The sequence below is a fragment of the Enhydra lutris genome, unplaced genomic scaffold, assembly GCF_002288905.1.
Source record: "Enhydra lutris kenyoni isolate GAN:26980312 unplaced genomic scaffold, ASM228890v2 scaffoldscaffold6, whole genome shotgun sequence".
Lineage (NCBI taxonomy): Eukaryota > Metazoa > Chordata > Mammalia > Carnivora > Mustelidae > Enhydra > Enhydra lutris.
In genome coordinates this window covers 17,044,886-17,070,832 of record NW_019154090.1, presented here as the reverse complement: position 1 = coordinate 17,070,832, position 25,947 = coordinate 17,044,886, and the positions used below count along the sequence as shown (strand labels likewise).

General features: G+C 45.8%; 1 protein-coding gene across 1 annotated transcript in view; it reads right to left on the bottom strand.

Moving 5' to 3' along the window:
• LOC111141448 (protein tyrosine phosphatase, receptor type T) overlaps nt 1-25,947 on the bottom strand; it is a 706,124-nt gene that overhangs the window by 578,124 nt on the left and 102,053 nt on the right. The window contains exon 5 of the mRNA XM_022494012.1: nt 11,999-12,292. Coding sequence (XP_022349720.1) covers nt 11,999-12,292 — 294 coding nt within the window. The remainder of the gene's footprint in view (nt 1-11,998; nt 12,293-25,947) is intronic.

Here is a 25,947-nt window from a genome sequence, read left to right as displayed (position 1 = left end):
AAAACCATCTGTGAGATGTGGCAGAAGCCATAAGGACATCTCTACCTTGACTCTTTGAAATTTAGTCTAAGAAAATAATTCTAGCAGAAGCACACAGGTTGAAAGAGGACGACACTTTGGAAACACCCAAATATCCAACAATACAGGCATCGTTTAGCAAGTTATGGTAATTAGACTCTAAGGGATGCGATGAGCCATTAAAACAATATTGAAAATTCCTTAAGAACCTGTAAAATATTAACTTTATGGTGCTGAGTGACAGGAGAGGGCTATAAATGGTACATGGGGCATAATTACATGTTAAGAATGGGATCAGTGATTGAAGGAAATATGCACCAGCAAAAATATATATATATATATTAATTGGTATATGGAATGTATGTTCTCTTTTCAAAAATGTGCACTGGCGTCCATGCTATTTCACTTTGTTCAACTACAAAGATCAAGAGGACAATGAAGGAAGTGCGGCAGCAGCGGTCCCCACGGTAGCTGCAGGAGCCCTGGACACAGCTGGGAAAAGGGCTGGTTGGACGAGGTGCATATGCCCCCAGGGATCCAAGACATCCCCAGCTAGGGAAATGTATATGGCAATATAGAATGGACAGCCTTTCCCTGCTGGGTCCTGAAAGATGACTCAGCTTCCACTCTCAGCAACTCCCACAGCCCCCTTTAAATATCTCAGAATGATTGTGGGTCAAGACAATGGTGGGTGTGATGCAGAAACTGTGAGTGACCCCTGCTTCCCTCTCTCATGATGTGTACAGTCAACCTCTTTCCTTTCGGAGCACAACAAGTGGCTACCCTTTGTGCTCCTTGAACCCACTGCAGTGAAGAAGGTCTTTGGGCTCACTGGTTAGGAGGGCCTGGAGAGGGAGAGTCTCCAGGGTGTTCAACTGCCAAATCTCCCATTAACTAAGCACCTACTACATTCAGAGCATGGTGCCAAGCATTATACTTAAAAGGCCAGGAGGGTAAAAGCAGGAATTAGAGTCAGACTGCATGGGCTCTAGCCTTAGCCACTTCCTAATCCTTGCAATTTGCAACAGAATACTTAACCTCTCTAGACTTTAGAAGTGATGATGATGTCACCTACCTTCCTTGTGGGGTTGCAAGCAGATTGAGTGCATTATTAGCCATCATTAACATCAATGACCCTAATTTCTATGCAATCTGGTAAGCAGTATTATCCACATGTAATGGGGAAGATGGTTCAGAGACATTAAGCCAACTGCCCAAAGCTGTCCAGCATCCTAATGACAGAACCTGGATCCCAAGCCAGATGGGGCAAACCCCTAATCTGACCATCCCCCGCTCCATTTGAGCACAGCATGAAGTTGTGTTTGCATCCCGGGGCTCAGCAAGTATGCGTACCTTCTGAGAATGTCGATGATACGCGAACGATACACGAACGATGATAAAAATAACCTCTCACCTTTATATAGAGTGCTTTACAATGTATAACTACTTTTCACATTCATATTTGACTCTGGGGGGAAACCTACTTCTCATTTGTATACATTTTATACAACACAGCAAAACAGAAACTGTTTACAGTGGCCCACAACTTACTGATATATATATATGTACACATACATATAAATAGATAGCATATATATATATGGTCTTTGTGACTGTGCATGCACGTGAGGGCTGAGAAATTAAAACACTTTTTTTTTTTTTAAAGGGAAGGTTGATCTCACTGAAAAAAAGGATTTGATCTCAGCATTAGCCGCCCTTTCCACAATTCTTTTTAGTGTTCACTTCAATGCAAAATGTATGCAAAGGAAGGCCTGGAGCTGAAGTTGAAATCAATCAGGGGACAGGGGAACTGTTCTGCAAGTGAGAAGACTTTGTATCATCGGGGTGATCTGGGATGGAGAGAAGAAGATGAAAAATCCCAGCCCACTGCAAGGACCTTTAAGTCTACAGAAGGATTTCAAGTTGTTTGCTGGTTAGCAGAGCAAGGCAATCCTTTGCCTGTGTTCCACCAAGCATCGGGAGAAGAAAAGACCCTTGTGTCCATGCAGCTTTGGGAGAGTGGTGGAGAGAGACAGGTTGCCCATCTGGGCCAGTTGGGACAGCCAGGAGAAACAGAGTGATGTTCTAGAACTCAGGGCAGGCAGTGAATAGTGTGGGGGTGGGGGTGGTGGGGAAGGGCACATGGTGCATAATTACACGTAAAGAATGGGATCAGTGGGGGTGGGGAGGGGGGTCATGTACTCCTCTGGGAATCTAGGGGGCACGATCAGACCAGGTGCAGGATTTGCAATGGGGAATTCTGGTCAATACTTCACAGCTCTGATAAACTCACCAGCTGATACATGGGCTGCATATTTATACTTTAAAAAAAAAAAACTGGGATGGTAATTTCTTATGCAGTTTTGCAAGCTGATTTTTTTTTAACTTATCATAGCATGAACACTGACCCATGCCATTAGATATTCTATGAAATAACATGGTTTGTAATGCCAGCATAGAATTCACTGGGTGCATGCATAAGAATTTTACTTAACTATGCTCCTATTGTTGGGGCATTTAAGTGATTTCCAAGTTTTTGCCCTTCTAAATAATGCAGTGATGACCTCCATGTATACAGTTCCTTTTGTGCAGCTCTGATTATTTTGTTAGAAGAAAAAAAATTAACGAATTTGCCTCTAAAAATGCTGTGCTGGTTAACCCACCTGCAGAAGTGCCTCGGAGAGCCTGCTTCATTGCTCCTTGCCAATGCTAATTTTTACCAATTAAAAAGAGATATATTTTGGTAATCTTCTAGGTTAAAAATGCACTTAATTTGATTGTCTGTGACAATGGACATTTTATTTTACTTAAGATTTTATTTATTTGACAGAGAGAGACAGTGAGAGAGGGAACACAAGCAGGGGGGAGTGGGAGAGGGAGAAGCAGGCTCCCTGCCGAGCAGGGAGCCTGATGTGATGCTGGGGCTCCATGCGGTGCTAGATCCCAGGACCCCTGCAATCATGACCTGAGTCAAAGGCAGACACCTAACAACTGAGCCACCCAGGTGCCCTGACATTGGACATTTTAAATTTGTTCTTACTTTTATATTTTTTTTTGACAATTACCTGTCAATACTTTTCAGCCTTTGATTTCCATCAGTATATTGACATTTTTATTGTCAGAGTTCTTTTAGGTAAGAATAGTATCCCTTTCTTCTCAATTCTGCCCTATTTCTCACACCCAGCTTACCCATTTGCTCTTTGCAGTTTTTTAATATAGTATAGAAGTTTTTCTTTTCCTTCTTTTCTTTTTACATAGCAAAATCTGTAAACTAGGACTCAATGGATTATTTGTTTGCTTTCAGTGAACAGAAAGGCCCTCGTAATAAAAGAACATTTTTTTAAAGCATTCTAATACCTCCTTCTCTGTATTATTTTCAGATCAATTTTGAAATCACTTTGTCAAGTTGCCCAAAGAATCCAGGTTTTGACTGCAATTGAGTTAAACCCATAAATTAATTTGGGGAGAACGGATACCCTCACAATATTAAATGTGCAAATCCAACTCCACGACGTGTCTCTCCATTTATTCAGGTCTTGCTTTATCTTCCTCAGTCAAGTGTTACAGATGTGAGTGTTTTCTTACATAGTTTGTAAACATTTCTAGGTTAACTCTTAAGCATTTATATTTTAATTGCATTTGAGAACAGGATACATTTTATTATATTCTGTATGGTTGTTACTGGCATATAGCTATTGATTTTTATTTATTTGCTTTGTGTCTGACCATACTACCAAATCTCTTGGTAATCCTGATAACTTCTTTTTGTTTCATTTATTCTCTAGGCTTTGAGGTTGTAAGAATATTTGCTTTTGGAGAAAAAAAAAAAAAGTACCTTTCCATTCCTAGCTTACTAAAAATTCTGATCAGTAACAAAGGCTGATTTTTTTTTTTCCCCCAAATTACTTTTCAGCCTCTCTGGAGATCAGATGGTTTTTAATCCTTTGACCTACTGATACGAGGCATTATACCAATAGTTGTTCTAGTATTCAAAATCTTTCAACAGTGCCTTTGTGGAACAAACCCAACTTGGTCATGGTGACTTATGCTTTCATAATGATGCTGGATTCTGGGGGTCATTTTAGAAACAGTTTGATCTTTGTAGCTATGTAGTTCAATGCTCAGTTCCCAGCTAAGCCACCTGGTCAGGTATATGGCTTTGGGTAAGTCACTCAGCTTCCAGACAGTCAGTGGAGGAAATTATACCCGCCCCATTAGATTGCTAAGAATTCCAAGTAAAGTCCTCAGACAAGCTCCGTGCCATGCCATGGGCATAACCACAGAAACTCAGACTCCCGTAACTGTGGTTCTCATTATTATAATTATCCATCTCCTTTGTGTTGTTGGCTCACAATTTCTACAGGCAGAGGAAATGACGACCTCCAATTTTAAAGTATTTGGGAGCTATTTTTTTTTAATCCAGCAAGTTTGATAAACAAAAAAGAAAACAAATATATTAGCTTTTATTATCATCAAGACCTCTCCGTGGCTCACTTTTTCTTCTAATCTCGATTTTCAAGGTTAGAAAGAACTACCAGGGTATGTTTACCAGGGTATGTTTGTTGACTTATTGTACTTTACCCTCCAGGCCCTAGTTCTCTAGGGATCACAGGAGAGCAGAAAAATCTAAAAGTAACAAGATGTTTAATAAGGTTTTTCTTGTTACTTGGGAATTGTACGTAAGACTACAAAACCAAGAAGTTTAAGGAGTAAGTAAGACCACGTCCTCCTGGGAACAGCTAAGGCACTTCCAGATGTCCTTTCCGAGACTGTAAGAGGCACCCAACTGGGCCCACCCTCTCCACTCCAACACCACACTCGGCCCACACAGCAAGGAGGCTGCGTAGACTGGGAGGAGAGACTCCCGGAGGTTGTGAATACAGGTAAGGGAAAAAAGCTTTAGCTTTTCTCTTCATCTTTCCTAAACCAAGTGAGGGGCTCCAAGGTAGCCACCCGTAGATGTCCTGTGTGCAGAGGGAGGGAGGGGAGGGTCTGCAAGAAGAGGAGAGGGACATCTCATGCCCCAGCAGATGCCTGCTCATGTGCAGACACCCCTTGGCTCATGCAGCAACTCCTGAAGCAAGTATGGTGAGAGCAGGCTTTCTCCCCCTTCACCCCCTCATCCCACCGCCACTATGCTCCAGGGAAGGAAGGAGGCACAGAAGCAACAGAGGAAGCAGAGAAGGAAAGGGAAAGTGGAAGAATGAGTATCGCTTCTCCAAATCACTGTGCACAAGTGGTTGTCATAATCCATCTTCTGTGGGTGCCCCCTGTCTGAGCTCACCGGCATGACTCGGGCAACAATGTCCCTTTGAACATGGTGTGGCAGGCATGGAAGACCCTCTTTCCCCAGTTTGTCTTGGTGCTGGAGGTTTCTCCACTGGTCTTCAGATTTTGCTTTGGTGGGCTGGTGATTTGACTCCCGCTGGTCAATCCTGTTGTGCTTCCCTAAGACTCATGGGTAATCTCACCAGGATTACGGCAGAGGAGAGGTGGGAGTTAGATGTCTGGGCTCCTACCACTATCCTACTCAGAAAAAAGTCCCACTTGCTTCTAATTCAAAGCCCTCAGAGTTAGGCCAGATAAAACTACCCCTATTGAAGCTGAGGCTTATAGAAATTTAAGAGGGAGGGGAAAAAAAAGCAAAAAGGCTAGTTACATGGCTTTGTTCCATTTTCTAGACCCTCCGTTTCTTTGTCTCTTTCTCTCCTTCCACTCCACCCTCGAACTGCAGGCTGGCCTGAAAACCCAGAGCCTGCTGAGGATGCTCATTGAGGAGACTAAGGACTCACCTCCATGCCCTGTTAGCAAGTTCTCATCCTCACAAGCCTTAGCTTCCCAGAAAAGAGGTGGGTTTGGATAACACGCTTCTCTCTCTCACTTGGGACTAAGACCAAATCGGAAAAAGCCCAACTCCTATCTCCCCCACAACCTCCAGACCCCATTATCAGGTACCACTGCACCCCGCAAGCACGTATCAAGGACCCCAGAGCACCTGCAAAGCCTCTCCTTTCATATCTTCCCTGCAGCTCAGAGCCGCTGTGCTCATCGCCCGCTGTCTGAGAAAGGAAAGACAACAGCACTAGAGAAGTCCTTTACAATAGGGGCCATCGCACCAGAATGAAAGCAATCAGTTTAAGATCCCGACACCCTTCTTTCTAGGCCTGAGGACTTTTTTTCTTCCAAATAATGTTCATTAAAGGGCTTCTATCTTTCGAGTTCTCTGCTAGGCTTCTAACTTTTCTCACTGAGGCTTCCCAACAAAACAGGGTGTTGTAATCTCCTGTAAATGAAGGAGAGAAGCAGAGCCGCAGACAGGTGCACAGACATCCAGGCACCAAGTACCAGCTGGAAATAGAAACCAGATTCTTCTTGGCTCTAAAGCCCCTATTCTTCTCACTCAATTCTAATGACGACTCTCACTTCACTGAGCCCAGTAATTTGAATTTCTCCTTTTTATTCCTTTAGAGAAAAGAGACAGACACATATCACTTCAAGTAGGAATCCATAAATATGTAAATAAAATATAATGTGCAATCAAATCTCAGGTGGAGGGAAGAAGAAGAGAGCTCTTCAAATCAGCAGCGTGTGTCACGTTTCGGGCTGTACAAAGTCACTTTCCACTTAGAAAACCTGAACTCTGCAAGCCCACAGTGAAGTGGGTGCCCAGGCAAGGGGGCCTTTGATTTACAGGGAGTAAGCAATCAGGTGTGTGTGGGGACATGGGGGTATGATCACTTGGCTTGCCAGATTATTGATTTGTGGCTCCACAACTGGGAAGTGACGGTGATTGTGAGAGTCTGGCTCAAGGAGGGCTTCTGAGGGTGAAGGGAAGAGATTTCCAGAGCATAAGAGATAACTTTGAGTTGCTGAGGACCTGTTTCCGAGATAAGGAGGAATATGTCTCCTGAGAGTAAAACCAGATCCATATATTAAGTGGGTGTTGCACAGAGCCAGGTTTGGGTGACAATGAAGGAGAATTTCTTCTGTCTGATGCTGCGTGAGAGTTTCAAGGCATCGACAAGCAGGTGCTCAGGCCATTAAAAGTGGCACGTGGAGAAAAGATGAATCTCCCTGGCCTTCCTCAATTGCTGGCCCTGGCCTCCATTCTCAATGCCATTGACCTTGGTTCTTCTTGTGAAATCTGGATATCTATTTTAGCAGCCTCTGCTCTTTTGAACCTAAAGAGGACTCGGCTCCTACATAGGACCCCATCCAGAGTTTTGTGATAACCGGCCAGAGTTAGGTAGAGAATAACAATAAACGCCCAGGATCCGCAGAGTTAAATGGTCTACTATGGGAGAGCCTGGGCTTCCGATCAGAGACAGCACTCAAAGTGAGGATGGGTCAGCAGCAGATAGCCCTCCTAGGACCCATTCCTGGATGTCTGCTGTTGGATATGTGCCAGAGCAAACCAACCACTTCTAGATAAGAAAACCTTTGAGAGTCCAAACCAGGATCATCAGGTTCTGAAATGCGATTTTCCATGAGAGGATGAAGAACAAAAGAATACAGTCCATCCCTTCACCTGCCAGTCAGCCCGGAGACATGGACACGTAAGACTTCCTGTTTTAACAAGTCACAATCACAACATCCCGAAGACTAGCAGCAACCAATAATAATTTGTTCTATTACAGGCATCTAAAGAGTATTTTGAGCTTTTCAAAGTACTTTGATGTACATGATCACATATGCAGCCCACGCCTGTATCTCAGGAAGGATGGCAAATGATTAAACTGAGCACAAGAACAAAACGATGGGTGAAAAAAAAAAAATGAATGGGGCATCTCCAGGGAATAGCACGAAGAAAGAAAATCAGACTGCTTTCATTGGTACTAAGAAGTCCCTTTGATTCTACAATCCAGGTGCCAACAGGTGGTTCTCAGAGAAGATGAAAAGGTAGCCCACTCCTCTCTCCAGAGCTCCAGGTTTCCGGACGCCATCACCTGCCATGCATCTTTACCCCCAGCACAACATCTTCAAACCTGAACTTGCTCCCCTGCCCTGAACCCATCTACTGTGTTTTCCATCCCAGAAAGCAAGTCCACCACTCATCTCTCAGCCATCCCCACACCAAAAGCCTTAGAGTATCATCTTTGGCCCTCTTCTCTCACGCCCACTTTCCCTATCTGATCATCTTGTCCAGGTTCTGGCTTAACTGCCTTCAAGTCTCATCCTGAACTCCAAACTACTGGGCTAGGATGCTACTGTGTTGCCGAACTCCTGACCATCTCCACACTTACAGGTGAGACCGCACTCCTGATGCACCAAGGATATACCTGGCCAGTGGCCTCTCACACCTAGATAAACCAGAATACATCCCCACCTGCCCTTGCTGAATTGGCCCCCTGGTATCTTTCTGGGCGATCCCCGGGCTTATACCCTGAGCTCCTGCTTTAAGCCTCTGCTACTGGCATCTAGCTCAGAGTCTGGCACAGGGAGGGGGCTCCGGAGTTGCCTGACGGGAAGGCCTATGCTGTAGTGGGCTGGACCATGAGGCTGGTCTCCATAACTGCCAGTCTCCCCACCACTCGAGCCCATGCTCCCCAGAGGACACGTGGAGAGGAGCCTCCATCAAACCATGTGATGGGGAGTCTCTGGACCAAGAAGCTTAGAGCTAAACACTGAATTGCTCTGTGATCTTGGTCTGATGGTCCTGAGCCTTAGTCTTCCTCCTGTCTACCTCTCAGAGTTGCCTTAAGGATCAACATAATGGCGCATCACCAAAGTGGCATTCTTGGGTGGCACGGAGTACCAGCAGTTCTTCAATATGGGTGTGCCCCAGCATCACTCAGAGGGCTCCTTCAAGGACAGATTTCTGGGCTCCGCTCTGAGGATTTTCAAATCATTCGGTCAGGGCATGGGGCTTGAGAATTTGCATTTCTAATGAGTCCCCCAGTGATGCTGACGCTGCTGGTCCAGGACTACACTTTGAGAACCAGTGCTCCAGACCATTTTAAGAGCACTGCCTTTCCACAGCAACCTGGTTTTTCTCCATGAAGCATGCTATTTCAATACTCGACTTTATGTTTACGTTTTATCCTTTTTGCTGTTTTGCTGGAATCTTAACTGAGCCTGTAAATTCCTCTGGGAAGAAATTATACCTTCCACATTCCATATTCTCTCATTTGCTATTTTGCAAAATAATGAGTACATTTCCAGTGTGATTAATAATAGAAAAAGGAAAGGGAGGGGGGGACTCAGAGTACCAACCCCAATAAACAGCATCCACAAATGGATACCAGCCCTGAAATCCACTTAAAAATTAATTATGAGGCAAAGAACATTCCACCATCAGTGGCAATGTGGGAAACAAGATTATGTTCTTGATGACACATTTTGTAAAATGTGGGTTATTTAAGATTTTAGCTGTAACTTACTTAAACACCAACATTTTTTTTTGAAATATAAAACCACAAACAGCATTTCAACTCATAATTTTTATAGTGATAGTCAGACAATTGTGTTTTCAACATGTAAAATCCATTACATAGTCGTGGCAACAGTTTGCAATAGATTGTAAATTTTTATTGAGATGATCATCTTGCGATTGAATTTCAAAATGTATTATATGATCATCAGCAAGTAAGTCCGTGGGGGCTGCTAAAGTACTTTGAGTATCATTTATAAAGATCAAAAACCCTGGAAACTCTTTGATTTACCCAGTGGAAAGAGAAAAGTCTCATTGGCAGGATCAAATCAATTACTTTTATGGATGAATATTGAATTGCAAAGCTGAGATAAGGTATTACCTGGTTTAATAACATAATCTTATGTCCTTCTAAAATAGTAGGTTTCATAATCGGGTTTCAATAAGGAATTTTGCAAAAGGCCCGCTTTTGAAAATAATCAAGAAAATGGCATTTCCATTTATCACATTTGTAACATTCAAAGGCATATTCCCAAGCAACAGACATCCTCACAACCTTGGGTTCCATACCACTGAGATGCACTATGGAAGTACTTCAGAATGATTACCGTCAATTCTCTTACAGTTCTTGTTTCGACAACACGAATGTGTTCCAACATGACTGACATGTTAAGGGACAATTTGAGCATAACACGAGTGTCACATCTGCTGTGTGTGAGTCTGTATAGAAAACACTACCAAAGCAGAAAACTGCATCCAGCTTAACAGACCCACACAGGAACAACCCACCTCAAATGACCACCTGCTACGTCCACTGACCGGACGTCCTATGAGCCACATCCATCCCCAGCGGGTGTCACAACATTCCACCATCTTCAGAAAGCATTCTTCACCACCACTGCTGCCCACAGACTGCAACCTTTTGGACACTTACTTCCAAAGCACACTTGGGTCCCTTCAAGGAAATGCCCCATATACAATGCAGGATAAAGTCATGTCTTAAACCATTAACATGTGTGACACTGTGCCATCATTTTTACTTACTTTCCTCTCTTTTTAAATGTGTCACTGATGAAGTAGGAGTGGTGTGCCCCAATCCTACTTTTTCCCATTACCCTGATGGGTTTTATTGCATAACTTTTCATACTGCAATGATTTTTAGGGACACAGATGTCACATTATAGTAGAACTAATTGTATTTTGTTTTGGTTTTTTGTCCCTTGGGGTCACTGTGCTGACAGGTTTCTCTCCCTCCCCTCCCCGCCCGAAGCCATCAGTGACTCTTTTCCCAGTGGAAGCCAACGGCTCATGCCTCCACTTCCCTACCCTGCGCATGGAAGCTCTGTATTCCGTGCTGACGGCACATACCTCTCTGCTTTCCCTGTGCTGTGACTGATGATCGATGGCAATAGAGTCAGAAAAACTCGAATGCAAATTCTGACTGTGCCACTGGTCAATTCTATGACTTTGGACAAAAAGTTTAAAAATATTGGGTCTCTATTTCTTCATGTATAAATGAGATAAAAGTACATCAAAGGGTTAGGGGAGAAAAATTAGACAAGATAATATGATATGAAGGAAAAACAAAACACCGAGTTCTTTTAACGTCTTGAGTTACAGTCGGAGCTGGAACATCTTAGGGATATAGTCAAAGATATAAACCTAGCCAGTGCCCCAGCAAGAGCCCGGAGTCCCTAGGGCCTCAGTACAGTTGGATCAAAAGAACCCTTTCAGACACGGTCCCAGACATCATCACACTCCTAAGCAGCTTCCAAAAAACCTGAGAGAAACGGCTAGAGCCAGAAGCCTCCTCTGTACACTGAGCTGGGATCTTCCAAAGATACAGAATCCAGATGACCCTTAGAGGGAGAGTCCTAGTCCGGACTCTCAGGTTGGAACCAGGAGGCTCCAAGGTATACAGTGCCAGAAAGCTCTTAGGGACTAAAGCAGTTCCAGAATCCACTGAGAGACACATTCAGGGCCAGGAGGTACTCAAGATAGAGTTGGCACCAGGAACCCTTCAGAGACAGAACAAGGACCAGGAACCCTCAGGGAAACTATGAAAACCAAGGGATCATTAGGGTCACAGGCCCAGCCAAGGGATCCTCAGGGACAAAGTTAAAATCACAAACTCCTTAGATATATAACAAGAATCAGAAGCTCTCAGGGATGTAGTTCAAGCAAGGCCTTTACAAGGCACACAGGGCCAGGAGCCCTCAGGAACACAGGGCCAGGAGCTCTCAGGAACACAGGACCAGGAGCCCTCAGGGAGACTTTTAGCACCAGCAAGCCTCAGACATATGGAGACACCAGATGTCCTTGCAGAGACAGAAACAGTGTCCCACCGGAAATGTTGTCAGGACCAGGAACTTCTCCCTCACATATAGCTGGAGTCGGGTGGCCCTATGACTCACAGTCAAAACCAGGCCATCTCCAGAGTTACCAACAGAGCCCCGAGGTCCTCTAAGGCAAGACCAAAACCCTGACCGTTGCTCTCTCCCACAGGACTCACACTTCCATCAAAGAAGTGTCGGGATGATTGTCCCAGAACTCCAAGAGGAGGACGAACTGCCCAACCTCTCAAGATGGAGTCATAAACGAAGTTCTTACCTGCACACTTGGTTCTGGTGGTGAGGGGAGGCCCTGGTGGTCCCGTGCCTCCCTCCCCTGGTCGTGTGAGCAGCACCCGGATCTCGTACTCCACATCAGGGTCCAGATGCCACAACTTATAGTTGGGAGAGTCCACTATGTGGGTCTCGGCCCAGGTGCCCGTGGTGGTGCGATATTCTACCTCCTTCAGGATGATGGGGCCATCGCCGATGATAGAATTGGCATTTGGCTTGATCCACAGGTATGTGGCCCCGACAGCCAGCAGCTCTGGGGGGGCGATGGGTGTGGGAGGCTCTGTAAGACAAGCAATCAGCAAAAGGATGTCAGACCCGAGTAGTTTACACAGAAGAATCCAAACACATAAGGACAAGGACAGAATTCCAGAGAGAGCAGCTCAGATCCCTTTCTTAACTCCATTCACATCCTACTCGAATTTCCATGATTTTGTATCTACATACCTGAGTCGGTATTTCTTCCCCCACACTACCGTATCTCCTTCATTTAAAGATAATAAAGAAAGAAAGCAATAGTGGGTAAATGGTTTTTCTAGAACACAGACGACAAAGATGGCTGGGTTAATATTCTGCTTTCTATCCTCAAATGAGAACATGCCTTTACAGGAGAGGAGTTTGGTTCAAAGCCTAGGGGAGTCTGAGATTTACAAATATTTCTTTCATAGCCACACACAGGCTGTTAGTGGAAGTTCTCCCCAAGTAGTGCTAAGAGCCTAAGTAGCAAAAGGATGATGGCACGGCAAAAATTCAGCTTCTTCCTCAACTTCAGCAGCGTCCCTCCAGCAGGGAGAATGTCACTGGCACAGTGGCCACTGTGGGAATAGAGGGTCAAGGGAAAAGTCATGCGGCGTTATCTTGCATCAGCTAGGAGTTGCCCCGCTCCCATTAAGTTCTATTTCTTCAGCTAAATAAATGAGAATTTGGGGTGTCTGGGTGGCTCAGTGGGTTAGGCCTCTGCCTTCGGCTCAGGTCATGGTCTAAGGGTCCTGGAATCGGGTCCCGTGTTGAGCTCTCTGCTCGGTGGGGAGCCAGCTTCCCCCTCTCTCTCTGCCTGCCTCTGCCTACTGGTGATCTCTTTGTCAACTAAATAAATAAAATCTTCAAAAATAAATAAATAAATAAATAAATAAATAAACGAACAAGAATTTCAAAAGCCCTTAAGGGAGTCTTTCTGGCAATTCTTAGCCTACTGGCAAAGCTGCAGAAATTAACATTAACTTCGTATTTCCTATTTACCAAGAAATCGCACATGCATTACTTTGTGCAAATCTTAGGACATTACCACCTCCATTTTGATGCATGAAATCAAAGAACCCAAGCAATGAGGTCACCTAACCGAGATCATGAAGCCGGTAAGGCAGGACAGAACCCACATCTTTATGCGTTCCCAGCCCAGCTGTTCCCTTGGAAAGCTGCTTGCCTCTAGCTGTCCATTTTCTAAAAATCAAAGTGTACATACTTGTTATTTTCTCCTATAGCAAAAAATTAGCAGTGAAACAATAAAGAAAATAGGAATAAAGAAAAAATAACTCCCCTTTCCTACCACCCAATATAATAGCCAATTTTATTTCTCCATGTTCCAATTTGTATTCATATATTTAAGCCTTTTTATAAAGCTACAGCAACATATAGGCCCAATGTTTTTATCTCCTCACTTAGGGCTTTCTAAAGACCTTGTTGGGGCGCCTGGGTGGCTCAGTCAGTTGAGTGTCTGCCTTCAGCTCAGGTCATGATCCCAGGGTCCTGAGATGGAGCCCTGCACTGGGCTCCTTGCTCGATAGGGAGTCTGCTTCTCCTTCTCCCTCTGTTCCTGCTTGTGCACTCATTCACTCACTCCTTCTCTCTCTCAAGTTAAAAAAAAAAAAGAAACCTTTAAAAAAATTTTTAAAAATACTTTGTTTACAACATGGATTTTTTAGATTAATTTCACTTTATTTTAAAATTTCTTTTACTTTTTTTTTTATTATGTTCCATTAGCCAGCATATAATACACATCATAAGTTTTTGTTACAGTGGATTTTGTCATCACTATCTTAAATAGCTACAGAATCACACTAAGTAATCTCAAATTGCTGGGCACAGGAGTTGTCCCAACTTTTGCTACAGCAAATAATGTTGCAACGAACATCTCTGTACAAAGGACTCCAGTTTTTCCCGTCTCATGTTCTTTTTTTTGGAATCAATTGCCAGAATTGGGATCTGTCAATGGATAGGAACAAGTTAGTGATTCTTGGAATAGGATTAGGAAGTGGAGGGTGAGAGGAGGCATCTGGGAGTGGAGTACAATGTAGACGAGCTCAAGAACTTTTGGAGGACCTCTAGGCTATTCAGCGGGGTAAGGCAGGTACGGGTTTCAGTCTGGTACTCCAGTGAGAGCCTCAGGATAGATCAGACTCCTTCCATGCTTGTTGTTGTTGTTTTTAAGATTTTATTTTATTTATTTGACAGAGAGAGAGAGAGACAGAGAGAGAAAGATCACAAGCAAGCAGAACAGCAGGCAGAGAGAGAGGGGAAGGAGGCTCCCTGCTGAGCAGAGAGCCCGATGCAGGGCTCGATCCCAGGACCCTAAGATTATGATCTGAGCCAAAGGCAGAGGCTTAACCCACTGAGCCACTCAGGCACCCCCTGTGTTTGTTTTTTAATTAATTACCTAAACACAAATATTCTCCAGAGACAGAATAATTGCTATGAAACAGAGGTGGACAATATTTTCTCAGTGTGACTTGGAGCAAACCTTAAGGGACAACTTCAGATTGCCCTATTATAACCTGCCATTTGTTCAGAGAAGGAAATTAAGCAGATTAGTCAAGCTAGATGCTTTTCTTTACAAAGCCACGAAGGTTATTACTCAAGGCCTTGTTATCTCAAAGGTGTTTGCAAATTGATTTTTGGATAATTTGTTCCAGGTAGAGAAGTTAAGTTGGCAGGCAGATAATTTCTGGGCTCATCCTTTGTGCATTTTAAATATACAGACCCTCTGATCACCATTGTCAACTCTCTAGGGTTCCTATCAGTTTCCAGGGAGGCCCCAAGGGTGGTATTTGGTAGGTCTATGACGATTCTGCCCAACTGCTTAACGTAATTACTCACAGGCTGGCCCTGGACAGAATTAAGAGCAGCAGACTTTAGTACTTTGGGGCTTGAGCAAGTGGCCACATTAAGCTCTCTCCCATCAACTTTACACCACGGTTTTTGCTCTATTTCAGGCATTAGCAATAAATTGCTGACCACCAGAAAGAAAATAAAGTATCAATCTTTCCAAATGTTCCTGGTCTCTTTTCACGAATTTCCGATGGTAGGTACAATATTATAACAAACATTCCCTCGAGTAAATAAATGTCTCCATCTCAAATGACTTACTGGTTCGCATGTCCCTGTGTAGACTAGCCAATGAGGTTCTCCCTCCCTCTGTCCCATCAAGAATATATCATGAAGTACATCACAGAGTTCAGCTACTTGGCTCAAAGCAGCCATCAGATTATTGTTTTGTTTCCTCTTTTGTTAGTAACCACTGATTTATAATTGGCGTTCTTTACAAGTCACACGTTCAAGTGATACAAAGAGAGAGAAGTAGGGATGAGACACATAATTATTATTATTTTTTTAATTTTTTTTGTAAGCACCTCCCTTTTTAAATGAACAGAAAGACCATGTTTATCAGTTCTCCCCTTTAACATGAACTGTTGGACCGGACAGTGCAAGAAGTCGAGGAGGCCACCTAATCCAACAGCCAGAGTCTTCAGAAATGAAACCAAGACCTGGGAGGGCTGATGGCCTGTTAACTAGGAGGAGCTCAGGGGCCGGGCATCAGAACTCAGGGCCCAAGCAGCATTCCTGCTCCTCCCTTTTTCTTCTTGTACTTCAGATGTGTAAGTAATTAGCCAGAAAGATCATTCAGGGTTGTCTTTCTTAGTAGGTTTTACCTTTTGAGGATGCATAGGCCCTTGCAAAGATCTGGTGAGAAATACCGCCTCTCTCCCCAGGAAAATGCACATAAGTCTATCTGTCACTGAGAGTTATGCCCACCACTTCAGGCATTTGTGAACCCTTCTGAAGCCTAGGAATGAACCCCCAAAGAGGTGATATTGAGAAGAAAGGAAAAACACAAGAGATCCTGCTGACAGACCACATGCCCATAATAGCCTACAATCCTTTGGGACCCTGAAGCTACCCTTTGTTGCAGTCCATAGCAGGGGCTAGAAGTTGGGAGTACAATCATGTATGGCAATGGAACTTGATGTTATTATGTTCCCGATCTAGTGCTTCCAAGTTCCCATGGTCCCAAACATCTGGGTAAAAATAAACATGTTAAGGTTTCCATGGGATAATGCAAAGTAAATGTGTAGGTCCTCATGGCCATGGGCTGTCCAACACATTCATAGATTTCACATTTGGGCTAAAATACTTAATGGATAAAGACATGACCCCACCCATGAAATGCTATATCCTAAGTAGAAATCTACAAAGTCTTAGTAGTTTGGGTTGCTGTTACAAAATGCCATAGACTAGGGGACTTAAACAACAGACATTTACATCTTATAGTTCTGGAGGCTAAGAAGTCAAGATCAAGGTGCGGGCCAATTCAGTTCTAGGTGAAAACCCTCTTCTTGCTTTGCTGGCTATCTCCTTGTTATGTGCTCCCATGATAGAGAAAGAAGGATCTCTGGTCTTATCCTCCTCTTAGAAGGGCACTAATCCCATAATAGGAGTTCCACTTACATGACCTCATCTAAACCTACCATCTCCCAAAGCCCTACCCCCCCACCCCCAGCTCCTAATACCATCACATCTGGGGTTAGGACTTCAACAGATGAATTTGGAAAGGGAGGGAGGGACACAAAATCATCTGGTCCCCAGCAGAGGCTATGTTTTCAAACTCATCCTTCTTTTCATGAGGGGCTTTGTCTAACTGTCACGACCTTGAGACAAATGACCAGACAGAACTCCCTGGGAAAGGAAATCCCACCTAGTACATACTCTGCTTCTCATGTCCCAGACAGAGTGCTGAGTATGTGGACTTCAGGGGAAGAGAAACGTGAGCTCTCCGGACGCATGGAACGAGAAGGTGAAGCAGTCAATTAAAGCAGCAATGACAATGGTAGAATGAAGGTCATGAAGGGAGTGGCAGAGGTAGTGAGGGGGCCCATGAAGGGACCTAATCTGGTTTAGAGGTCAGGGAAGCCCTTGCAGAGAAAGCTTGTGACCCATGGGCCCAGGATTCAGGTTAAGTTTATGAACAAAGACAGAATGGACGTTGGGGGTCCTATAGCTGTGAGATGCTGGAGAAGGTACTACACAGGGCCATACTGGGAAACAATTAAATCTCGGTGCTCAGAACATTTGTGAGTTCACTCCTTCTGCAAAGACTGAGCCCCTGCTATCTGTTGCACGCTGTCCTGAGCGCTGAGGATTCAGCAGTAAACAAAATAGACACAATGCTCTACCAGCAGCTCACATTTAACTTTCACTCAAGGACTGAACGAGAGACGCGTAAGAAGAAAAGAAGGCAATTCAGAAACTGATGAGGAGGAGGAAACGGGAGGTGTATGTTTATGGATCGACCAAATAACATGCAGCCATATAAGAGAATACCATACAGCCAGGGAAAAGGAACAAACTATGGACATGTATGACACAGGTGAATCCCAAAATTACGTAATGCAAAAGAAGGAGAGAAAAAGGCATGATGATTCCATTTTTATGAGAAGTTCAAGAAGAGGCAAAATTGACCTATGGTGATGAAAGTCAAAATGCCAGTTACCTATGGGAGCGGGTACTTATTGGGCTAAGGCACAAAAGAACTTTCAGGAGTGCTGAAATGTACTACATATTGATCTGGGTAGTTAAATAATAAAAATCAGAACAGTGGTACCCCTGGTGGGGTGACTGCCAAGAAGGGGACTTAAGAAAACTTTCTGGGATAATAAAAATTTTCTGTATCTTGACTAGGGTTGTGTAAGACTCACGAAGCTGTACTCTTCAAATAAAGGTATTTTGCTGTATGTAGGTGCTATGTTTAAGGAAAATAAAGAAACAAACAAATAAAGTATGACTTGTCTGTGACCCAACAGGTGGGAAGAATGCCACTAAATTTTACCTGGAGCTGAACCCCAAACTATCTGGAAGGAATGAGCCTTTAATCCCTTACCATTTGTCCCCAAATAATTCTACCAGCATCACCAGATGCTTGAATTCCTACTATTCTTCCTAAGAAGAGGTTGTTCCTTCACCCACCAGTTCACATCCATGAGCCTTTCCACATATGAAACCACCATGTCCTTCTTTCTACTTGACTCTGCACTATCACTATGCAAAGCCAGGAATGAGTGCCCCACATTTGATGGCGCTCTCCATCGACAAAGTCTGGAACCAAATCCAGAGGGAGAAAGTCTAGCCTTTGGGGAGCTGAGCTGAGAGATGGCACTGGCCCCTCCCAACCGGGCATCAAACCACTTCAAGGACAAACACCTGTGAGCCTTCCACATACGAGTCCTGGGCAGCAGCTGCCCCGGACCTGCTTAGGCTCTCCTCCAACATGTAGGTGGTGAGGTGACCCCTTAATGTAATTCCGCCTCATCCTCAGGCAGCAATCTCCAGACCAATTCTGTCTTTCTTTCTCCTGCTGTGAGCACTTGTAACAGTTTGACTCCCCAGAAATTCCGACAGAGAGTGAAAGTGCTTCAAATAGCTAGAGAGCAAGCTAGGTGCGTATGTATTGTCTGCTCTAGACAGAAATCAAACCTTTGGAGAAAAACTGAATGTTGCTAAGACATGAAGTGAGAGCCTCGACACGTTTTAGGTGGGTGGAACCTGTCCTCTGACACTTTCCACCGTCCTCCACCCGCCTATCTGATCAACTTTCTAACTGCATTGCTATTTACCGACCCTCGAGAGTTTGTGGGAATGCCGACACCCCCCGACCCACCAACAGACACACAGACCCTCACGCTATTTAATCATTCCTGCTACCATAGGTTAGCTCATGCCACGGTTCTCCATCAGGATAGTTTTCTTTTTACTTTTAACCAAACCAGCCCCATTTTTCTTTTCAATTCTGCTTCATGGATGCTCAAAGCATCATACTCGTTAGATATGCTAGTGACTAGCACACAAGACTGTTTCATAGAATAGTGACTTGAGGATCAAAAAGGAAAATGGAAAACTAGCTTGGAGACAGGGTCCAAATCTTTCTTTGCTCTGTCTTTAGCACGAACCAGCTCTGTGACCCTGGACAAACCACTCAGCCTCTGAGGCTCTCCAGGTTTTCATCTTCAGAATGAAAGACTGTTTCACCATTCTAATTAGAAAACTATCGAGGGCTGCCTGGGTGGCTCAGTGGGTTAAGCCTCTGCCTTCAGCTCAGGTCATGATCTCAGGGTCCTGGGATCGAGTCCCACATCGGGCTCTCTTCTAGGCAGGGAGCCTGCTTCCTTCTCCCTCTCTCTCTCTCTCTGCTTGCCTCTCTGCCTACTTGTGATCTCTCTCTGTCAAATAAATAAAATCTTTAAAAAAAAAAAAAAGAAAACTATCTAAAGCCTATACCAAGGACTATAGAGATGCTGTGGGCATATCTTCACGGACTCCACCTTGACTGTGAGTCGCCAACAGGAGATCCCACCTTCTCCCTTTTGGTGTGGACCCTTGAGGTCTCAGAGCAGAAGACCCAAGCAGACACAGCACTAACTTACCAGTACAGGCCGACCAGAATCAGTCTTTGTGCCCCAGCCCAACACAGAGACCACGTTCAATAAATATTGGATGTTTTATTCAAAAGAAAATTTTTGGTAAGTTTTCCCAAAATAAGATGTTGGGGTTGCCCTGAAGAGAAGAAAGAGTAAGGAGGAGAATGTTACAGAGAACGGGGAGAGGATATTCATGCTAAGAGCTGCAAGTGCTTGGGGAGGAGACATCACATACGTGGAACAAACAGTAATCAAAGACACAGCCAGAGAAAATTTCTTTGAAATAAATGAAGATCTGAGTTTGCCGAGGATGAAGAACACGGTGGGCTTCAGGAAAATCAATGATGAGACTCAAAATTAAGCACAAACCAGTTAATATTTTGAAATACAAGACGAGGAAAGTTCCCACAAGCATCTAGAGTTTTAAAAACCAGCCTCTGTCGAAACAAAGAAGACTAAGCGATCAGTTCCCAGACTTTAGCATTTCGATTTGAAACATGGTGACATAACGGGGAAGTTGATGAAAATAGTAATAATAATCCCAAATGACAGCAGTGCCAGCTCATATGTACTGCAAAATTGTATGCACCTGTCACTGTTCTTATTGACTTACTTGTTTAATTGTCACAGCAACACCAGGGGTAGGTACTATTATGATTCACGTTTGTGTTTGTTTGTTTTAAAAGAAGAAGTGGGGGGGGGGCGCCTGGGTTGACTCAGTTAAGCATCTGCCTTTGGCTCAGGACATGATCTCGGGGTCCTGGGATGGAACCCTGCATCGGGCTCCCTGCTCAACAGGGAGTCTCCCTCTCTCCCTCTCTCTTTCTGCCCCTCCCCCTGCTTGTGTGCATGCATTCTCTCTCTCTCTCTCTCTCTCCCTCTCTCTCTAATAAATAAAATCTTAAAAAAAATAAAAGAAGAAGAAAGAGATGCAGATTAAGTAACTTGCCCAATGTTGAACAACTAGTAATTCAAGAAGCCAGGATCAGGGGCCCAGGCAGCCTTGTGCTGGTGGTGGAGGGTAGGGGGGCTCCCAGCCCTAATAATGTAACACACACACAAGGTTTTAAGAAGATGTTTCATAGCCCAGGGACTTCCCAGCCACAGCTAAACTGGTGCATTTGCACAGCCAACAGAAAGACACTTTCAGACTCTGAAACCTGTGGGAAATACAATGTCTACTTGCCCTTCCTTGGAGAAAAAAATCACTTGAAGACAGACATCCACCTTGGGATGAATCAAAATCATGACTCGAGGATGGAGGAACTGAGTTCCTGAAAGGATCTAATAGACATACCGAACTTCTCTGGAAGAGTCTCTCACTCCTCCCCTTCTCCAGGTGCCTCGCTTTTTCTTGTCCTTCAAGGGTCAGCTCTTCTCTGAGATGCCCTTCTGACTCTCACCCCAAGGCTGGGTCTTAGCCCAGAGTCCTGACAAACATCTTGAGATAAGCATTCTGTGCAAGTGCCTGACTGGAGGAATTTTGAGAAGGAGGAATGGTAGGGGAAAGGTCAGGAAGCCAAACGTGGGTGTGGTTCGAGCGGCAGACTCCAGCAGCCTAACCCCAGGGGAGCTCTGGAGCACAGACTGCACCACCTCCCTTGTCCTCCATGGAGACGAGGGCAGCCATTTGCACACTTGTGTCATTAACTGGCTCCAGGCTACTTTAGGGTGCAGGCCCAGCCCCTCAGCCAAGTAGTGTCCATGTGGCTGAGGACACTTACCCCAGGAAGACTGCAGTAGATTCCTAGGGCTTCTATAACCACGTACTACAAACTGGGTGGCTTAAAGCACCAGAATTCTATTACCCCACCATTCTAGAAGTGAGAAGTCTGAACTCAAGGTGCCAACAGGGACATGCTTCCTCCGAAGCCTCCAGGAAAGAGTCCTTCCTTCTTCTTCTAGCTTCCGGTGCTTTCCAGCAGACGTTCATCTTCCCTGGAGTACAGATGTGTCACGCCTCTGTCTTCACGTGGCTTCTCCCCTGTGTGTCTGTGTCTCTATGTGCACATTTCCCTCTTGTGATAAGGACACCAATCACACTGGATGAGCTCCCACCCTTCCCCAGTATGACCTCGCTTTAACTGAATAAATTACATCTGCAAAGACCCTCATTTCCAAACATGGTCACGTTCTGAGGCTCTAGGAAGAACCTGAATTCGCAGGGGAACAATCGATATTCAAGCTAGTAGAGGGGGCAGGTGGGAGCCTTCGGCAGCCACACTCCTGGCAGCCAGGGGCTGGGTGCACCAGGCAGGGGAGGGAGACATGCATTGGGCACACCAACAGCATCCTCTGGAGTGGACAGGCCCTTCAGGGCTCCCTGAGCACGAGTTCATCCCAGAACTTGTACGGCACATGGAGATGACTTGCTGGTGGATCTTTCTCGAGAGCAAACACCAAGCCATGTGTGCTTGGGTCCCCAGGCCCCATCATGGGCCCTGCTCTAGGGTGAGCTGGATCGTGGAGTCAGAGCATCCCAGCAGTTTTTGCCTTCCCAGTGTGGGATTTGAGGACATGGACCACCTATGAGCATTTATTCTTCCCTTTTCTGGCATAAACATTTCTAGTTCTTAGGATTCTAAGCAACTTCTCCCTATGGCTGAGCTACCTTCTCTACCCCATCTGCAGCAGATTGTGGGGGCACCCAGGCCATGTTCTCTTGACTTACCTTGGGGTCACTTGTAGTTTCAGTGGATAATACTACCATGCACCAGTGACTTCCTAACCCCAGCACCAACATGCCCCGGCCTAGAAGCTTCCTACAGCTGCCAGGGTTTGCTGGACCCACTGTGGGAAAGACTGGGCATGCCAGGGTATTACCACTCCCTGCAACCACTCTTTCCCAATAGGGAACAGGAGCTACTGGACAGACAACAGCCCAGTTTCCCTGACCCTTGGTGGGACAACGGGCCTGCTTTACTTAGTCTTTTAAAGGATCTCTAGCCGACCTGAGCATCAGAGGTTCCCCAGAACGACCAGCTCATTCATGCACACTCTAGGAGAAACCAGCCTCTTCCTTTCCTGCCTCACTGCCCCGCCCCTTTACCACTGTTCTCTTCAATTTCCAGATAAATAACTTGCAAACCATTATCTCAGGGCCCGTTTGCGGAGAAACCCAAGGCAAGAGATTAGGAAAACCAGGGCAAGTTATTTAACTTCTCTGTGATTCGGTTTCCTCATCTGTAAAATGGGGACGATAACCCCATTATAGATATAGACACAGATAACCGCACCTCCCGCACGTGGGTTTGCCATGAGGATCCCATGAGGTAGTAGAGTCAGGAATTCCCAGAACAGTCCCAGCACATCCCAAGTGCACTGTGTAGACTACCGTCTCCAACCTCCCAACCAGCAATTGGTGGGAAACCTAGCTGGTGCCCTCATTTTGCACTACCCCCCCCCACCCATAGAGAGACACAAAGATTCTATTAAATGTGCTCCCTTTCCCATGTCAGGATAAAGAGAGGCCCCAGTAATGTCAGAGTATACTCCTGCCAACATTTCCACAAGCAGATACATTTAAGAGCTCAGCCTCGGTCTACTTAACACAGTCGTGTTGCAACCAATGAAGTCATTTTAAAAAAATGCATAATTCAGTAACGACTCAGCACCAGGCGGGATTTCATGATCTGTAACACTCTGTCTGCTCCTGGCTCCTCTTTTTCCCCCAGCGCCTCGATATTTTTGAGATCACTCTTCTTTGGGCCACTTCCCAAAATTAAGAACAGAGTAATCATTCTAGAAGAGCCTTTCTTTCCTGGCCAGCTAATCAAGGGTCCTAAGAAAGTATGAATCAGGAGTCTATCTCCCCACCCCAGGGAGGGAGCGATGGCCTTGGAGAGCCAGGGTCCCAGGCCTTTGGAATCAGAGGCCACACTGTAGAAGTATCTCGTTCTGGAACAGCCCAGGTCCATGAACAGGCCTGGTCTGCCTCCCCTGCCCCACCTCTGCCCAGCAGGTAGGCTCTAGAGAATTGGGTGGAAGGAAATCAGGCCTTGGCCAGTTTGAAGCTCTGATTCCAGAGACGTCCTGTCACACCCGCAGGAGGCAGCAAGGGCAAGGGACAAGGGCGAATAATCTCCCGACATCATGTGTGGGCTCTAGTCTAGGATTTATGCATGTGGACTCACTGATTCCTCCTGGCACACCCTGAGGTAAGCGCTATCACAGTATCCATTTTACAGGTGAGGGAGACCACATCCCAAAGGAATGTGCTAGTTATTCACCTCCGGTCCTTTGGCTCCAAGGCCATGGTGTGAAAAGCGGCTCTGTAATGCCCGGGCACAGATTCTACACACTGCACTAGGGATTCCCTTACCGGCCTTGGCTCAGTCCGACCTGCGGAGGCTCCCTGCAGAGACCAGCAATGTGGAAGAGGGAAGGAGATGCGCGGACATCGCGCATCGGCCCCTGCAGAAGCAGTACCATCTGTGGTCTCCGTCTTCAGAGGGCTCCGCATCGCCCAGCAGGGTCCCTCCTCCACATGCCCATTCTCTTGTGTGACCACAGCGCCACGTGTGAGAGATGCTTCCTGCAATTCCTGGCCCCCTCAGTGTCCCACGTTTGCTCTGTCATCCTCCCAACACTTGTGTAACTCTCTGTCTGGGGCACCTGGGTGGCTCTGTCGGTTAAGTGTCTATCTTTGGCTCAGGTCATGATCCCAGGGTCCTGGGATGGAGCCCCACGTCGGCCTCTCGGCTCAGTAGTGACCCTCCTTCTCCCTCTGCCTCCTACTCCCCCTACTTGTGTTCTCTCTCACAATTTCCGTGAAATAAATAAATAAAATCTTTAAAAAAATTAAACACCTCTTTGTCTGAAGTACCCACTACGGTTTGGGGTTTCCTTCCTAGATCCCGACTGACAGAAGATCTTATAATTCTCTCCACCTTGTGGCTGACGAAACAAAGGCCCAGAGGCCGAGAATCCTGACCCAGGTCATGCAGCTAGGACCCGGTGGTGCTGGGGTTTGGGGATGGCTTGCTCTGGTCCTCAGGTCTGACCGATGCGTGGAACTGCCAGGGTTCTCAACACCGGGGGCAGCTGGAGAGCAAGACTGGCAGACGAGAGCCAGGGAGAGAGGGGTTCTATTCAATGAACAAGTACCAGGGGCTGGATCTGTGTTCTGAAGACAGGAAGTCAAAGCAAAGTATCGTCCCCACCCCGGACAGACCTAGGAGGCTGGGGAGTGAAACAGAGGCAGGGATCGCTAAGATGCAAAATACGGTGAGGAAGGCCAGACAGCGGCAGGCTAAGGTCTGGGGGACACCCAGAAGAGTGTGGTACACAGAATGGTGGCCCTCAAGAGATATCTGTGCCCACATCCCCAGAACTTTACATGGCAAACATGACTCTGAAGATGGGATGAAGTCATGAGTGGGGAGAGTGTCCTGGCCTGGGGAGGACCCAGTGGAATCAGAAGGCTCTAAATGACTGAGGAAAGCAGAAGAGTCAGAGACAGAGAGGGGCCAGCAGATGCTGCGCAGCTGGTTTCCAACACGGAGGAAGGGGCCACCACAAGGAATCCAAGTGGCCTCTACAGACTGCAGGAGGCAAGGGAAGAGACCCTCGCCCAGAACTGAAGAAATGCAGCCCTGCTGCCCCACCGTAGACTTCTGACCTCCTCCATGTTCGGAACATAATGAGTTTTTACGTTTTAAGCCGCTAAGTCTGTGGTAATTAGTCAGAACAGCCCTAGGGAGGGACGCGGAGGCAGCAATCAGATGGAGGGCATGAGGGAAGGCATCGTGGAGAAATCAAATCATGAAGTTGTGAGAGAAAGAGAGAGCCTCCTGGGAAGGAGGCACCTGCGTGGGGACGAGAAAAGCCAGGGTCACTCCGGAATGGCCCGGCTGCTGGAACATGGTCAGGGGAGGGGGAAAGGGCCCAAAGGCAACTGGAGAGGTCAACGGGGACCAGAGAGGGAAGAGTCTTCCTGAGGAGCCAGGGCTTCAGCCTGAGGCTTTGTAAGGAGTCACGTGATGTGCGAGCCTGTTCTTTCTGGACGATTCCTGAGAGCCAGGAGAAGAACAGGTCCGAAGGAGAGACATCAGAGTCAGGGGGCATCATGTCCACCACTGAGAAGGAGATGATGATGTCTGGACCAGGATAATGGCCATGGGGCTGGAGAAAGAGGACTAGACACGGGTTTAGGACATTGGCCAGGACTCAAGTCTCTGATTGGACCGAAGGGGCAGCAAAGGGACCAGAACTTGCACCAGGACCAACATAAGACTAAGATCCAATAGGCCAG